Below are 17594 nucleotides of genomic sequence, written 5' to 3'. Positions count from 1 at the left end.
AAAAAACAAGTACATAAAACAAAATCTAAAAGATGACCTTCAGGGCAGGACACTCCAGTTTTAAAATATAAAGATTAAAATATACAGTATACAAAATATATAATTAATTTCATGTGCATTAAAAACATTTTTTTATTTACACTTCCAGCATATAAATATAACAAAATCACTTTTTTTTTCTGCAGGTGTCGCAATTTTCTTTGTCTGTGCAGCCATGGTGTCTATCGCTGCTCATGCGAACTACCCAGTTCTTCTTCTGTTAATTTCCTGCTGGAAACAAGACGCAGCACTTCCTGTGTATCAGAGGGAAAGACATACCAGTCACCGGGTGTTTAGAACAGCAAATGTAAGAGCTTTCATGAACTGGATATAGGTTGAATTATGGTGATAGAGACTAGCAAAACATTTATTGATATGAAAATGTCACAAATTATTACTTTAAAGCCACAGCAATGAACTTCAACCGGCTGAAATTCTGCTTCTAAGCTCTAAGAGCAAACTTAACTGTTTGTTGATGAATGAAATGGAGGTGTGAGCTTTAGACATTTAAATAAAAACTGTTATTCTCAGAAAACTCAAGAGAAACAGCCAAATCTTTATGGTTCGCATGAGGTTGACGTTTATCTTGATAGAAAACTCAATATTGAATGAAACAGGAACTTTCAATGCCTGAACCCAGCAGCCACTAAGGACATTATAAACTTATTTTACATATATGGATTTTGGAAAGTCTGCTATTTGCTGGTACACACTGGTTTTTATATTGGCTTCATTTACACACACTCATGTGATTTTGAACTCATCGTTGCACGGTTCAAATAATTTTATGGCTTTCTAGAGAGGGAGAAACCATATGGAATTCCTCTCTGTGTGTCACAAAAATATGACCTCTGTGCCACTGGGGGTTAAAAATAGATTGACTTCAGTGAACCTATCAATCTTCATCACTGTCTTGCCACACTGACTCGTTCAGTCTGCCAGGTCTTGGCACTGTGTGCAGTCGAGCATTTCTTCTGAGTAACGCTCCACTTGGATCGTGATGCTGGAGAAGCCGAACTCAGACCGGAGCAGCGTTGATGCCTTCGTGAGGACAGTCTGCGTATCGGCATCTTCCTCTGAGGAAAACAAGCCAAAAGCCATTTGTTAAAGATAGGAACCAGCATGTTAATGGTTTACAATTCTGTTAAACTGTACTGCAATATGGATACCATATGTTCTCAGCTAAATGCAGAATGTAGTACTCAAGTCTGGTACTCTAGACCAGTGGTTCTCAATGTGGGGTCCGGGGACCACCAGGGGTCCTTGAGGGGGTTTCAGGGGGTCCCCAGCAAATTGATCTACTGTTAAACTTCAGCATTATTTCATTTACAAGAAGTTAACACAATTAGAGAATGTAGAAGAATGACTGTTTTGATCATAGTTTCACTGTTATCTCTCTACCTACAATACAGATAGTCATGGAATATTCTCAGATTTGGGTCCAAGAGACAAAATCTCATCAAATGGGGGTCCATGGCGCTAACGTGGACTAAACTAGGGGTCCTTGATATGAAAAAGGTTGAGAATCACTGCTCTAGACCACTTCCTCTACGTCTTGGACTTGTTTGGTCTTGGTGTCGCGCCACTATTGGATGTTGACTCAACTTGTTTTTTCCTCTCTAAAATATGAAAAAAAGGGTAATTTTCTTTATGTTTAGTTTATTTTCTTCTCCTGAAACCTGTGTATGTTATGGATCTCAAACTTCTATGCATCAATTAGTCAATTAGTTGGATGTTGAAGGGTTAAGTACATAAAGTACCATCCTTAAGAAACTCCTACTTAATTATTATTTTGACATTTGGAAAGACATGTACAGTGTTTATCATCTATTTTGGTCTTGAAAATGACTTGGTCTCGGTCTTGATTTGGTCTCGACCCCTTTGGATCTGGTTTTGACTCAAACTCGACTGAACCTGGTCTCGGAATTGACTTGGATTCAACTAAGGTGGTCATGACTACAGCCCCAGTTAAATGGAGGGAAAAATGGAAAAGATATTGAATGTTAAGATAATACACAATACTGATAATGCTGTTAATCCTAAAGTCTCAAAACTCTGCTGTACATCTCAGCCTCTATACTTAGACTAGAACGAGGTGCAGTTGTGCTTAGTAGAGTTTTGCAAAAAATCTTCATCTTAACAAATCATTTAGTCTATTATTGAGTCCTAAAATCTTAATCCTAAAAATTCTTAAAATAAGTGAAAAAATCTGCCAATGGGGTTTGATAATTTCACTTGTTTTCAATGCAAATCAACTTGTTTCAAGAATTTTGAATGAAGTGTCATTCCCTTTATAGTAGTGCAATGATCGGCTTTATTCTGACTCGTTTCAAGATATTGACTCTCCTTTCTAGACAATTCCTGAAACTGCATTGGAAAAGTGGAGTTATCTCACCTCACTGGCAGATTTTTTCTCTTGGTTTAAGAAAAATAAGATCTGAAGGCTGAATATGAGACTAAATGACTGGTTAAGATGGATGTTTGGTGTTGCAGCAGTGCACCCACCTACGGCCACGTGGACAGAGAGCAAAGAGTGACTCATGCTGAGGCCCCACATGTGCAGATTGTGCGTAGCCTTGACGCCGCTCACAGACAGCAGCGTTTCTCTCACAGTGTTGAAGTTTAGGTCCTGAGGCGAACCTGCGGAGACAAAGTGACCGCTCAGCGACAAGAGGGCACTAATAGTAAACTGTATTGACTCATGATAATGTCACATAGCAAACAAAATGTGTATTTACCCTCCATGAGTATTCTCAACACATCCTTCGTGACTGTGAGTGTTGTCCCAAGAACAAGGACGGAGAACAGGAAGGTGCAAATAGGATCTGCTATTTTGAACTCCGGCTGTGGGTCATACAGAATTTAAACAACATATTAGGGCGGTAAAATTATAAAATGATGCTGTGATGTCTTTTGAGGACTTGCCAACTAGGGATGAAAGATACTGACAAAAAATAGAATTGTGATTATTTGACATAATATTGCAATTGTGATTTAAACTGCAATTCAGGTTTTTCTTGTCATACATTTTTTAGAACTTTAAAATTGTTTAAAGAGTGAGTGATTTTTAAAGTGATTTTATTAAATGTCAGTGTGCACGATTCACTGAGTTTGAGTATGATGAAAGGTTTTCTCCAATATTGTAGTTGATTCATGGACCAAAGATTACCTGCAGCACTAAAACACCTTGTTCAGGAAATTGCAGAAATTCAGATTGTGATTTCGATTTTTTTTTTAATTAATTGTTCAGCTCTATTGAAAGAGCTGGTTGTTAACCGGGTGTGCACCCCTGGGAGTGTTCCTGAGAGTTATGAAGGAGGTGAAACATTGAGGGTGCACAGTCATTCATAACACACCCCTCAGTTTTTCAACTGCTTGAGTCAATAATCTTTAACTTTATAACAGAGATGATGACCCATCGCTAACTGCTGATGCCCCTTTAGTGGTTTTGTTCTGCAGCTGGTGCAGACACTGACCCAGAAGTAGATGATGGTGGCAGCCAGCAGGACCCCGATGCTCTGCAGCAGGTCTCCCACCACATGGATGAAGGCTGCCTTCACGCTGGCGTTGCCGTGGGAGTGGGAGTGGGAGTGGGAGTGGGAGTGGGAGTGGGAGTGGGAGTGGCCGTGACCCCGCTGCTCCTCGTCCTTCTGTAGCTGGCTGTAGGGAAACCCGTGGCTGTGGCCATGCGAGGAGCCGGACTGGTGGAGGATGAGGGCCATTCTAAATAGTGACAAAGTCACGGCTATTTTTAGAAGACCATCCAATCACTGCTGAACATCGTCACAATACACAATACACCAAACACATGCAGGCTTAAGTAAACAATCCTGACAAACCAGAAAGGCAGCTCACACTCACAGGACGTTGGCACCCACAGCGCAGCCCGAGGTTATGAGCATGATGTGGCTCTGGATCTCGTAGTCGTCCTCAATGATCCTCTGTACGGCTATGAACACCAGCACCGCGGTCACAGCCCAGATAGACAGAACGGACAGCAACACACCCAGAATCTCTGTTTAATACAATAACTCAGTAAGTCTACCGACAGACAAGAAATAGTTATTATCTGTATACGACAAAAAGGAGAGGAAGAAGAGATATGTAGTTGGGTTTACAATCTCTTTACGGGAGTGCATCTAAACAAGAATAGCAAAATATATAAGGAGATAAAAATAGGAAACACATTCAAAGGAAAATGGGGCAAAAGACAATAAACATAAAATGACTTTTAATGAGATTAAAAGTGGGAGAAATTCCATAAAGCAATTCCATAAAAGCAAGTCTACCAAGATACGTATTAGGAAGTCCTTTAAAAGATGACACTGAATTATTAGCCTAACTTGCACAATCACCTTTACTGTTGAGTCTAGACTGAGGGACTTTAAACATGATCATTAAAATATTAAAAATCAATTTTATATCTAACAGGTAATCCGTGGAGTGAGGATATATGGTGTCTTCATTTGGCACCAGTTTAAGTCCCATCTGCTCCTAGAAAACTGGGTAAATCAACCAAAATACAAAAATGAAATTGAATTTTAAAGGAAGGACACCAAGGCACTCGATTTACTGATGCAAACAAACCAACATATTGTGACCCACAGAGATCTTCACCAGTGTTGAAGGCCTGTGCATTTAATTTTACAAGCGGATAATGAAATTTTCCGCTTTTTTTTGGTAAATCAGTAAAACAAACACATAGTTAAAGGTCTTGTGATCTAACCTGCACGATGCCACCCAAAGGTCATGGTTTTAGTGTGCGGTTTGGATGAGACCCACAGGGAGAAGATGCTCATCGCGATGCTGCCGAAATCAGTCAGAAGATGAGCTGCATCTGTCATTATCGCCAGACTGTGTGCAGCGTAGCCACCTGCAGAGGATTGGAGGATACAAATCCCTCACACACTTTATGGCTGGTGCTTCAGCCATACAGTAAAAAACCTTTTCAAACAGTCCAGGGAAATAAAACCAAGAATAAACGGGGAAAAAAGGTTCAGGATGGCAGAGAATAAAGATGGTTTAAGGGATCAAGTTTCATTGCATTGAAGGGATTGAAGTTTCCTTGAAGTTTCATGTTTCGGAGCACTGAAACACATAAGCTAATAATGATAATTGAATGGATGAAGTTGCCGTCCTGAGCCTTTTTTTCCCCATTTATTTAGGAGGAACTCGTGAAATTGCTTCTTTGCATGAGATATATGTACAAGAGTGTATACGGCACCACCATTTTTTAACATTTATTTTCAGTGCAAACCACTAAAGAGCACAGATATTAAACCCACATATGAAAGGGACTTTTGGCAGCTTGGCAGTACTTGCATTTTCAAATGGAAGGAATCAGAAACACGAGGAAATGAAAGGGGAGAGTTGTTTACCAAAGTGTGACCGATGTCACAATGAGACTCCTAACTCAATGCTACAAATGAAAAGCAACAATGGATGTATTATTTCTGAGAGATTTTCGAAATTAAATGTGTGAGGGAGCATGCAACACTTATATCAGACACTAATTTTGATGGATTTTGATTTACTGTCTTCACTGTAGGAGAACATTGCCAATGTTCTCCTATCATGAAGACCAGGCTGGCTGGTTCTGCAGCACATTACAAACACCAATCAGAATCACAATCATTTTCATTCCCGAGCTGCCAAAGAATTTGTCTTTGGAATGTGACTTGACATCTTATACTTACATACCGACACACATGGTACAAGGACAAATTAAATGAACAGTGGAGGATATACTAGGGAAAGTAAGCGGTCATATATACATACATATCACACAACATATTGTATTTACGTTCAGTCAGCCAGTCAACATGTAAAACAAATAAAGTTCTAGACAGTGTCTTTGGGTGGTGTGGCCTACAGCATGGTATAGTGAGTGAAACCAAACGGAAAAACAAATCTTGACCACTTTGATCTTACCAATCACCTCTCCTATCATGAAGAGCAGGCTGACAGCGCAGGCGATGACGAGCTTCCTTCTGGCCAAGCGCCTCCCTTCGATGTCGGCCCACGACACTGCGTCCCTCTCATGATGGCAGTGTCTGTCAGACTGCCACATGCCGTCAACACCGGATGCAACTTCACCAAACTCTGTTGCCGAGTCTGAATATTTTCCCTCCGGCACATCGTCATATGTCCTGAGAGAGAACGAAGGGTATCTCAGAAATGACTGCATGTTACAACTGATTACTACTGATTGGCAAACTCCGCCTCCCCTCAATCAGCATCAGCCTTTCCCAGAAAACATTATAAATGTCCTATCATAACACTGCATCTCTCCAAAATGTACACGTAAGTGATATGCATGAGAGAGTTTAAGAGTAAAACCATGAAATGAAAATGATTTGTGCTGAATATGAGCATATAAAACAACATAAACACAGATAATGAAGACATACCACAGAAGAGGCTCTGAGCAAGTTGAGGAATGGTCCTCAATGAGATGTTGTTTCTCAGAGTCTGTTGATAATTCGAGGGCCTTCATAGCATCATGTGACAATCCCTTTCCTTTCCATGAAGTCTACTTCAGTAAAGTCACTCAACTTTATGTTCAGCTGCAGCAAACTGAGGCTCAACAACCTGCCACCTGCTGTAACAGGTGGAGGCGCACAGTGGCAACACTGATATTATCTGTAAGGGGCGGAGTGCAACAGGAGCCAATGGCAGGTCATTGGTATAGGCTGGTAGGTGCTGCAGGTTCCATAGTAGCAATTTACAAGGATTTAAACAGTCACTAACATCAAACTTCCCAAATTCAAAACCCTGAAAAACAAAACAACATCTTATTATCATTTGTAAAGTATTTCCAAATGGCATATACAGACAGATATGAAATCAAATGTAAACTAAACTTGGAAGAAGGCAACTCATGAGGCCACCGCATTTACAATATTACCCAAGTTTATTTGATCATACATTTTACAGTACCAAATTGGAAAAACTCTGACAGGTTGAAAGGATGAAAGATAGATGGCAGAATGTTCAGAATAACACTTGAGAGAAAAAAGGGATCGTTATTCATTTTAATCTTTGATCAAAAGACTCAGAGCTTAAAAAGATTACACTTTATACCAATTAAATGTATTCACTGGCACTTAATACAGTTAAATGGAACAATGTCTTTCTATTTGATACTATCCAGTAAATTAAAAAATGTTGAGTATTGTATGAGAGTTTCAGTCCAGTGCAAACTTAATAATAGTATTTACAAATTATTATATCTTATATCCTGCTTGAAATTCCAGATGGGTGAGGTTTACTCCATCAGAACAATTCTGATGTCAAGTGTGATATCAGTTACAGAAAACTATAAGAAATTGATTTTCAAATACTTTTCTGTACTCATCTAAACTTTCTAAATACATTGTCTTGACCTGTGTGGCAAACTCTCCAATCCAGTATTCCAAAACAAATAGTAATAATTATGAGCAAATACAATTTGATCGAAGTCTGTACAGATCACATGCATTTGGAATGCAAACAATCAACATTTCTACACACAGCGGAGAGAAAAACCGAAGGCCGCCATAACATAAGGCTGTATCTTCATACGTATATACTAAACAGACCATTTGTAGTAAAATTTCCAATCAAAAATATATCTCTGAATGCACATAAAAATACAATTCCCGTATTTACCGTAATTTCACAAGACTGTAGTTACAGCCAATAAAACATCTGACACATTACAGAGAGTTGTCATTGTCTTTAAAAAGTCCCACCACCACGTCAAATAGGCTAATCAGTATGATTTATGACAATAAAGTTCACACAGAACAAAGTTTCCATTATTGTTCTGTGTCTTATAGGCCCTGTTCACAAACATGGCTGCCGTACTTCCGCTGTAGTTCTCACCATTGCCAGAAATGTAAAAAAGGGAACTTTCTGTCTCCCGTAACTCTGTCTGTGATTACTTATTTTGTGTTTCAACATAATGTATAACACAATACAGGTGTTGTCACTGACAGATCTTTCTGTTACTGTTGTCAGACGATGGCACAGCTATTAAAAAAAAACTGTTTGATTGAGGGTCACAAAGTACTAACAGTACAGAAATTACCGTTAGCCTTGGTTAGCCAGTTAGCATGTTGTGACCCTCGGTCACAGTTATTTGCGCAGTCGTCTGACAACAAAAACAGAAAGATAACAGAGACCCTGAAACACAAAATAAGTGATCACAGACAGAGTTATTGGAGACAAAAAGTTCCCCGTTTTAACATTGCTGGCACTGGTGAGAACGAGCTTTACCCTGCAGAAGTACGTCAGCCATGTTTGTGAAAAGGGCCTATTCCAAATCCCAACAGAGGCGATTTGCCAGCTTGGCTTTAGTGTCAAGTGTAGGAAGAAGTTTGCTTTTAATAACATGTTAAGACAATAAGATGCACACTATGGGTCATCTGGCAATGCCACCAGTCTCTCTTAATGCCTGTTAGCATTATATTATTAATTCTCATCAGGCTGTTGACAGTGGAGTCAGCCAAATATGCAAAGAAGGCATGGTAACCATAAAACGCTAGCTAATGTTATACATTTTGCTATGCTGATGATCTACAAATATGTGGTTTACACTGGAAACTATGGGTGTGCACATAATTTCCTGGTTAATTACTACTCAGTCTCACGGGAAAAAAGTGGCATAGACTCAAAAACCTGCACCAGCCCATATGTTGCCTTCAAGATACTGTAACACTTCAGCCGTCTTGTGTCTTTGACTGGGCCAAAGTGTCGTGTCAGACCGTCACGGCAGCGGAAGCAGTTACAATGAACTTGAGAGTTTAAAGTGCACATGAAAATCGAGCGTTCAAGAACTCATCACAGGCATTGATCTGTATTTATTCAACAGGCTCCTGTCATTCGTCACGGCAGTGTGGATTTTGCCCGTAAGTGAAAAGAAGTAAAAAAGTTAAAAAAATAAATATGTGATCGGATGAAAGCAAACACAAACCCTAAGCATTAGGAAAAAAAAAATTGGCACTATAAAACAATGGCACAATCAAATCGGTGCTAGATTCCTGTAAACAAACGCCCCCGCGATGACAAGTGCATTTTCTGCATGTCAGCCACAGTCTTTTTGGGGGGGGGGGGACCGGCAACTTTCAGACTCATCACCACGGCAACTGATGCTGACATGGTTTAAGGACTGTGATACCTCCGCTCACTGGTCGAGCCCCGGGCTGCCGTTGGTCGCATGGGGCTGAATCATGATCGGCTCGTCGTCACCTGCATGGGGAAACACAGGCAGGTGCAAAAACAGTTGGTTTTCGAATACAGTTTCTATACTTCTTAAAGCAATATTCCACTTAGTTTTAACATGGGGGGGGGGTGGATGCAGCTGGGAAGAGTTTGTAGCGTTTGGATTTTGACTCCCCATTCATTTGAATGAAGCCACAAAAACAACCTGAAAACTTACATTTAACATGTTTGTGAACAGATTCAACAACAGATCCTGCTACTGTGGTTTTTAATTTTAGAACATTTTAGAACATAATTTCGCCAAATAGCATTTTTATTGATAGAACAGAAAACAGTGGAGGGATACCATTTAGGAGAGATAGTTCCTGTTTGGGAGAGTTTTATTTTTAAATACTAATTTTAGTGTAAACCAAGAATAGAAATGCAAAATGATGACAGACTCAGGACTGCTTCATTGTCATAAAAGCGGGATATGTTGTTGAATCTGTTCACAAACATGTTAAATGTAAGTTGTCAGGCTATTTTCAAACTTGTCCAGCTGCATCTGATCTTGGTAAGTAGTTTATATTCTGGTTTTCATGGCAGTCAAATGCCAAATAACCCCCATGTTAAAACTAAGTGGAATATTGATTTAAATTAAATACTCAGGAAAATCAGCAAAAGGTAAATGTTAGTTTTTAAAGTTATAACCAAGCTAAATTTCAAAGGGACATATACTGCATGATATTCAATCCCATGGTAGAGTTTTCATATCTATAGCAAAGATTAATCTCAGTGGGAGAAAAGGATTATTTTACACTGAATCTAATATTAGCGTGGTTATAACACATTGATGCCACAAGCTTGTAATGTTGTTAATACAGCGCATGATATCGGACGTTACAAGGCACGAGGAAGCATGAACAATACAAGAACGGAGCAAATGTTAAAACAGACAGACGTACAGTGTGTATTGTGCATGAGATCGACTTACACGATTTACAAAGCAGCACAATAAAAGCCTTGAATCAATATTTCACTTTGGTAGCAAGATTTCACTTCTTAGCACCTGCAGCCTCCACAAAGCGCAGGGATCTTTCACATCTGGCATCCCATGTTTTCCCTCTGTACTCAATATGATAATTGCAAGCCAGTAAAATTACTTATGTATTGGGGACGGAATTAAATATCACCTCAGTTAACTTTGCTTTTTATATGTGTACCAAGCAGGGCATTTAAACACTTTAAGCAAATGACCTGGCCCTCAGGGCCACCGGTATTGGAGGATGCCCAATCACGAAAGGTGTGGCAGCTAGAAAGTGAAGATGTGCCAAAGTGAAACATCGCTTCATGCCCTGCAAGCTATGTGAAGTCACGCAGCCCAGCACAGCCTAGACAATGAGCTGCATCATGAGCTTCACCTGAAGGGTCGGTGGCAGCACTAGGGCTCGGCTGAATAATTATTACATCGTCACCTGCGGTGAAACAAGATGAAACACTGAGCAAACACATGGTAATTACCAACAAACAAACAACTCACTGCATTGGATAAAAACACATAAATCAAGCAATCTCCCAAGTGAAGTATCCCCTACTTCTTGACTCTTTGGGTCAGATTAAGCCTCCATTAGGCTGCCATACAGTATAAGGCAGAGATGTGACCAAGTCAACTTTGCTTGAGCAAGTCAGTCTCAAGTCTTGAGGCACAAGTCTCAGGTTTAGTCCGAAGTCTAAATGTAGAACACCAAGTCAAGTCCATGTCATTAATGTCAAGTCTCAAGTCTAAATGTAGAACAGCAAGTCAAGTCAGAACCAATCAAGAGTCCAGTATCAATTTCATATCTTAAAGAAAACTAAATATCTAGGACTTTTCAATGCAATATGGTTTTAATAGGATAAAAAACTTGGTAAGAGCATCATGAGTTTGATTTCTATAATCAGTTTCAACTTCAATGAATTCGATAATTCCATACAAATTCAGAAAACAGAATTTAAATTCAGTCGTCTGCTGGAACAAATCTCATCACTTTCAATCTAAGTCATTTACACAAACACAAGATCTTTTGTCAAGACTTTTTTTCAAGTCATCAAAGTACAAGTCAAAGTCAAGTCCCAAGCAACCAGAACCCAAGTCAAGTCAAGTCTCAAATCTTCTCTGCATTCATCAAGTAAAGTCTCAAACAATTAAAACTGTGACTCGAGTCTGACTCGAGTCCAAGTCATGTAACTCGAGTCCCCACCTCTGGTCTAAGGCTTTCTTAGAGAACCCCAGTCTTGAAAATAGGGCCAGGGCAGCAACGTTGATTGAGTTCAAGAAATCGCGTTGTATGTGTCCATCTTTATTCACTTTCCGGCATAATGTTATTCCCGATGTTCATCACAATAAATACTTTTTTATTTAGTTAATGCTGCACTAGGCAAGATTTAACTGTGTAAATCCCATCCCTACTAACTGAGATACTGTAGATTCACCCAAAATGAGGTTCTAGTGTCAGGTGTGGACACTTCTCCACTCAAAGGAAGAGATAAAGGAAGAGATAAAGCAAAACTTAAGGGTGAAATACAAACTGTCTCCTAAACAGCAGTGAGCAGCGCTCCGTCCAGAGAAAGCTGGACTCTCCAACATTATATCTTTTTCCTCTCTCGTCTTTTTGGTTTCCTTTAAGCATCACAGACCAGCCAGCTTGGTAAACATGAGCGAGCTGTGTGCAGTTTACTTTTGTCACCTATCTGGGTATTAAAGTTAAATCAAACAGTGACATCTAGCTGCCATTTGGAGCCACCAACCTCCAAAGTTGCCTGGTGCAGCTTTAACCTCTTTGTTACATTTAATTTAATATTTCAGCTAAGCAAGTATTCACAAGAACCATCATCTATTACAGAATATTTTTACTGTGCGATCCTGTCGTGATGCTGTAACACGTCGGTTTTGATTTTGACGAACTCACTCACCTTCACCGTGTTCAGATCTGATCTGCTCCTCCAGGTCGTCAGGATCCATATAGAGGCCGTCTGCCTCGTCTTCTGGAGTCTTGCACTTCCCACAGCAGAAGCAGCAGCAGCAGAAACAGCAGCAGCAGGTGAAAATGCCACAGCACACCACAAGCGTCTGGCACAGGGCAAAGGAAATGAACGTCAGTCAGAATGCACTTTTGTATCTCAAGTTTACCTACTCTTACAAAATAATAAATAGCACAAGGTTACACTAAATGTCAGTACTTTTTAAAGAACAGAATGTAACTTCAGTCCTTGGTTGACAAAGTGATATCACTTTTAGAGTCAGGATACTAGGGATGGACGATATGGTTGAAATCAATATCACGATAATCAGAAGGATTTTTTTCCATATCGATATATATATATGACTCTCTCTATATGACGCTCACATAAGCGAAATCACGTTAAATAATCAAATTAATGTTCATCATATTGAACCGAATGGTAATATTTGGTGTGATGTCAAACTAAACTGAAATTTTCACATAATATTCCTACCATACTTCATTTTGTCTGAGTTTCTAAATAAAATTTGCTTGTTCTCATCAGTTCAGACTGCAGAATTGTGCGTCTCGATATCCCAAAATCACCATATCATCACAATATAATCCCACTGAAAGACGATAAACGATAATATTGAATTCATTCATTCGTCCAGCCCTACAGGACACTCTACATTTTCAGATATTCAATGAGGAACTTCATGTAAAAATGGATATATAGTTTTTTTTGGAATACAACTCTCAATATCAGTTCTCTTAAATCATATTTTAGGATCATGATACAAAGCAATATTAGAAAATAATGGGAACAGGTATTTTTGACATCACTTCAGCCCAATAGTATTTTCCATTACAGTTTTTTTGTTCTTGTTTGGTCTTGCTTGTTGTCATCAGTCATGCATTCATTAAAATCATCAAGGATATCACGTGAAGTTCCTAAAACTTATTTCCAATGCGGTCCTCTTTTAAAAGACAAGAAGGCTAAGGAAACATGTCACTGGCTGGCCGAGAGTCGCAGTCAAAACATGTCAAATAAAAAATTATAAAAAATCAGACATATAAAATGATATTGCTAATTACAATTTATTTTAATATATTAGCCTACATCTGCAAATTCCAATCACTGTCTAAAGGCAAAATCTCCATGTTCACAAAATGCTGCACATGTATCATCATCATCATCATCATCATCATCATCATCAGAGTGAATACAATAAACAACTGGATTTTGCTTTCAACACACATATAAACAGTCATTTGTACCGACACACCATCTAAACATCGACATGCAAACATCCGCTCACGCTCTCCCTCTTTTCAAAACCTTGGGTCTTGAAAACCACTCCAGCCCAGCTCCCAGCATGCCCCTCACCTTGAACCAGCACTCGGACATGAGCGAGTAGTACTTGACGCTCTCGTCCCCAAACTGCTCGGCTATGTAGAGGCCCATGGATCCGTACTCGTTGTAGATCTTCCGCTTGTTCTCATCGCTGAGGATGGAGTTGGCGTTGTTGATCTCCTTAAACTTCTCAGCAGCTTCTGGATTGTCTGGGTTCTTATCGGGGTGATGCTTCAACGCCAGCTTCCTGCAAGCAGATGAGTGAGTGTTTCTGGGAATTGTAGGCAGGCGTAAATCCTGACAACATCCACTGCTGCCGGAAAACTGCATTTTCTTGAGGTTTCACAAGTTTTAATAATCTATCTAAAAGCAGCGTTCACTAGATGATACATTAATTTTCCAGAGACAAAGACAAAGTGACATTTTTACTGATTCTACCCCCTGTAGAGGTTTTATGTAAACAGTTAAGCTTCAGTAACCCGATTCTTAATATCTGTTAGTATATAAACATACCTGTATGCCTTCTTTATTTCCTCTGCAGATGCTCCCTTCTCCAAGCCGAGGATCTTGTACAAACTGTCCCCCGCTGTGGACATTTTGCGCTGAGCTGTGTTCGGGTCTTCCATGTTTTAGGCTTTAGCTGTGACATTAAACAAGGGAGGAAGTAACAAATTACTTTTCAAATTAAAAAAGTCAGTAATGTTACTTTTCCTTAAGTATGTTTTTGCTGAAGTATTGCCCTTCACTACATTTTAAATCACATCCATTACAGAGTACAAATTTTGTGGCTCTCATCATCAGAAAGTGGATCATCTTAAATTGACAAATTGTGGAGACACTCACACAGTGAACGATCAGTCAGCAGAGAACAGAAGAATCTGGCTTTACTTTGTGCACGCTATTGTGTAATTTCCAAATTTCCCAAGTAAAAGAATCCAGTTTGAACTCTGCCCACTCTTCCTTTTAGAGTTGCATGGGAAAAAATCACATCTAACATCTTTTCTAAAAAAGTGACTCAGTAACTTTTACTACTCTGACTTACCGTTAATTTTACTTCTACTTCAGTAAAATATCAGCAAAGAAACAGTACTTGTACTTGAGTAGGATATTTTAGTACTCTTTCCACCACTGATATTAATTATTGGCTACAGCAGCCTGTATAGTCAAACTAATGTAAGTTTGAGGCTAAATCAAAGAGTAACTTTAACTAAAAGAGATCAAACAGTAACGTTAAGTCAAATGGGAGGAAACGACAGTTAACGTTAACAACAGAGTAACGTTACAGATTTGGAACTTTTCGTCCATTCTTCTGTTCTGAAACATTGTATCATTTGCCTCAAACGATTTAACTGTTGATGAGTCAATTTGTTATTGTTCTGGACACTTTGATACACTAGTCAAACATTACAGGGTCGTTTCACGACATATTAGCTACTTAGCCGGGATGCATGAGGAGGAAGTCTGACATTGACGTTACAAGTTAAAAGTTAGATCTTATACATACTGGATAGATAAATGTGGTTGGTTTTGGCAGAATCATAGACTTCGAAACTTGTCTGCTGGTGTTCTTAACGTTTGTCGCATGATCTGAAGCTGGCACAAGGTTTTCTGTTAAATTATTCTCACGACCGAAGAAAATGTTCACTTGCTCAAATCAGGGAAGAGAATGCAGGAAGTTTCAGAAAAGGAAGAGAGGCAGAAATCCTGTTTCGTCACTGGTAAATCTGGTGTGCGCGCTGCTGCGTTCAAAGGCCGCAGGCGAGGCGACGCATATCTCCAGTAAAAACTACACGAACATACGGAGCCCCTAAAGTCCCGAAAGGTGATGGGGGTTTTTTTTTTATCTTTCGCGCACAAGATAATTAACTTGTGCGCACAAGATAATAACTTGTTCCCACAAGATAATTCATTTGTGATAAAAAAAAAAAAAAGATAAAAAGATAAAGATATATATAAACAAAAAAAAGATTTAAAAAAATATATCACTTTTCGGGACTTTAGGGGCTCCGCACTGAACATATAATATACATTACAAAAGTAGGTATACATTTTAATATACATTATTAATGCTCAGTGTATTATTCAATATTTTTCCTGTTTCCAGTTACATCTATTATTTACAGACTATTGAACGTTGAATTATTTTGTAAAAAGGACTAAATAAGTTAGTCACACTGAAATGAAAAATGACCTTTTCGCCTTTTTAGCTCATTCTATCATACCATACACCTATTTGACAATTTTTGCGCCCCCAAAAAATGACAAAAAAATAATAATTTTATTGTATTTTTATGTCAAAATCTCATTACTTTCACTTCCTGGAAAACAGAAAATATGTAGTGGTGACTTCATTGTGTACCAGGAGGTGTAAATAAAATGTACAACTAATAAAACCATCATATTTTTGAGCAACATGAAATAAAACGTTCTCTTTCTAACTGATATCCCATTGGTTTACACTTTTGAATGATCCCTCCCAGCATTATGTCTCGACCCAACATCCTGTTTCAACAGGAAATATATCACATTAAGAAAGCAAGATGCTCTCAAAATGATACAGATTTGTTTTTCATTATTATTAAAAATTGTATACCTACTTTTGAAACACCAAGAAGTAACAGTGAAGTTGTCTAATACGACATGGCAGAAGAAAAGGCAGTGTAAAGTCATCTTCGGACAGTTTTATTTCATAAACTGTAACAATTTGCATGGTGCATATTTAAAATCATGCTCCATACTTGTGTGAGACATACTCTTCTAATACCACAGTGTATTGTAAGGCCATGTTACCTCCTGGAAGACACCTAAAAAAATAAAAAATCAGTGATCAATCCAGTGATTACATTTCTGTAAATATCAGTGAGGCTGTTACATCACTGAGTTTCATGACTTTGTGGGATCACATTAATAACAATCTTCCCCATGTTTCTGTTGGCCTGCATGTACAGATGAGGTTCTGCGATGCGGTCCAGGCTGATGTGCTGCCAGCCAGCGGCCTCAGGGAGGCAGGCTGGGCCGAGAAGAGCGGCAAGACTCTCTGTGATAAATCCCTCACCAGGTCCGCTTTATACCGTGAGGGCAAGATGCAAAGCGAGGGTGACTGTCAGGTTAGCCGAGTGACAAAAATGTAAATACATGAGATGCCGATGATCTCGCTCTCTCCTGGGGGCGGAGGGTAAAGGCCTTGAAAAAGTATGAAAATAAGTATTGTTCATTAAAATTCATATACGTTGTGTGTAGGGATGGGACAATATGTTTATCTAACGATACGATTCGCAATATGGGGTTCACGATTCAATACTACCACAATACGATGTAATAAATAAAAGTTCAATGACAACAAAGTATGACTGTGCAGAATTATGTTTATTTCTGAGCCACAAATCTTTCTAGCAATGGCATTGGCTTGCTAGAATGTAAACAAATATTTAAAAATGTCGTGACAAAGCACAAATAATATAATTTCAATGGAGAGCTTGTGAAACTGTGATGGTCAAGCCTCTCATTTGTGATTACTACAGCAGAATAAAAAGTAGCAAATATCACGATTCATTTTTCTGCCCCATGATACGTATTGTCACATTTTTGTATTGCAATATATTGAATTTCGATCAATATATCGTCCCATCCCTAGTTGTGTCAGAATCAGAATCAGAATCACTTTACAATACATGTACATGAGCTTGTCTGCAGAGACAACAGCCCATCACATTTAAAGTGCAAGGGGACAGTACTGGACCTCTGTTTTGTGAGCATGTATCATTGTATCGTACCTGAAATATGTCGGCTCTGTGATGAACTTTAATTAGGACTTCTCCATCTTTATGTTGAGGTCTGGGGACAGTCTGCAGTAGCATGTTTTCTGGACCTCCTGGTACATCAACACACACTGCCAGCATCATCTTGACGAAGCTAAAGCAGCAGCTGGGCTACAGCAGGGCCACAAAATAAAGTAAATCGTATTTGTTATTGTGAAATTAACATGTCATGAACTGGTTACAGTGATGCATTTTCACCTCTTTGATATGCCAACT

The 17594-nt window shown here is 39.0% G+C and overlaps 2 protein-coding genes across 5 annotated transcripts; both read right to left on the bottom strand.

Moving 5' to 3' along the window:
- Nucleotides 1–114: 114 nt before the first annotated feature.
- On the bottom strand, nucleotides 115–6646 carry LOC139648379 (proton-coupled zinc antiporter SLC30A2-like). Of its 3 annotated transcripts, XM_071524473.1 has the most exons (10): nucleotides 6450–6646; nucleotides 5971–6188; nucleotides 4766–4912; nucleotides 3901–4054; nucleotides 3664–3762; nucleotides 3516–3633; nucleotides 2778–2883; nucleotides 2545–2679; nucleotides 966–1115; nucleotides 115–293 (listed from the first exon to the last, which is right to left on the bottom strand). In XM_071524473.1, exons 1-9 carry the CDS (start codon nucleotides 6533–6535, stop codon nucleotides 970–972), a joined length of 1209 nt encoding a protein of 402 aa, XP_071380574.1. In that variant the 5' UTR covers nucleotides 6536–6646; the 3' UTR covers nucleotides 115–293; nucleotides 966–969. The 3 variants fall into 3 exon arrangements, with proteins under 3 accessions (XP_071380574.1, XP_071380573.1, XP_071380571.1); XM_071524472.1 differs by having other exon boundaries at nucleotides 932–1115; nucleotides 3516–3762; XM_071524470.1 differs by having other exon boundaries at nucleotides 3516–3762.
- A 2480-nt stretch (nucleotides 6647–9126) lies between these two features.
- Nucleotides 9127–15213, bottom strand: dnajc5gb (DnaJ (Hsp40) homolog, subfamily C, member 5 gamma b). Of its 2 annotated transcripts, XM_071524482.1 has the most exons (6): nucleotides 15065–15213; nucleotides 14074–14200; nucleotides 13594–13807; nucleotides 12175–12331; nucleotides 10644–10697; nucleotides 9127–9270 (listed from the first exon to the last, which is right to left on the bottom strand). In XM_071524482.1, the coding sequence occupies exons 2-6, from the start codon at nucleotides 14184–14186 to the stop codon at nucleotides 9206–9208; spliced, it is 603 nt and encodes a 200-aa protein (XP_071380583.1). In that variant the 5' UTR covers nucleotides 14187–14200; nucleotides 15065–15213; the 3' UTR covers nucleotides 9127–9205. The 2 variants fall into 2 exon arrangements, with proteins under 2 accessions (XP_071380583.1, XP_071380584.1); XM_071524483.1 differs by lacking the exon at nucleotides 10644–10697.
- Between the last annotated feature and the right edge of the window lie 2381 nt (nucleotides 15214–17594).

This window comes from Centroberyx affinis, unplaced genomic scaffold, assembly GCF_046629955.1.
Source record: "Centroberyx affinis isolate AG114_WGS23_722 - 3 ecotype Tasmania unplaced genomic scaffold, CSIRO-AGI_Caff_v1 ptg001198l_1, whole genome shotgun sequence".
Taxonomy (NCBI): Eukaryota; Metazoa; Chordata; class Actinopteri; order Beryciformes; family Berycidae; genus Centroberyx; species Centroberyx affinis.
This window is presented reverse-complemented; position numbering and strand designations above follow the sequence as displayed.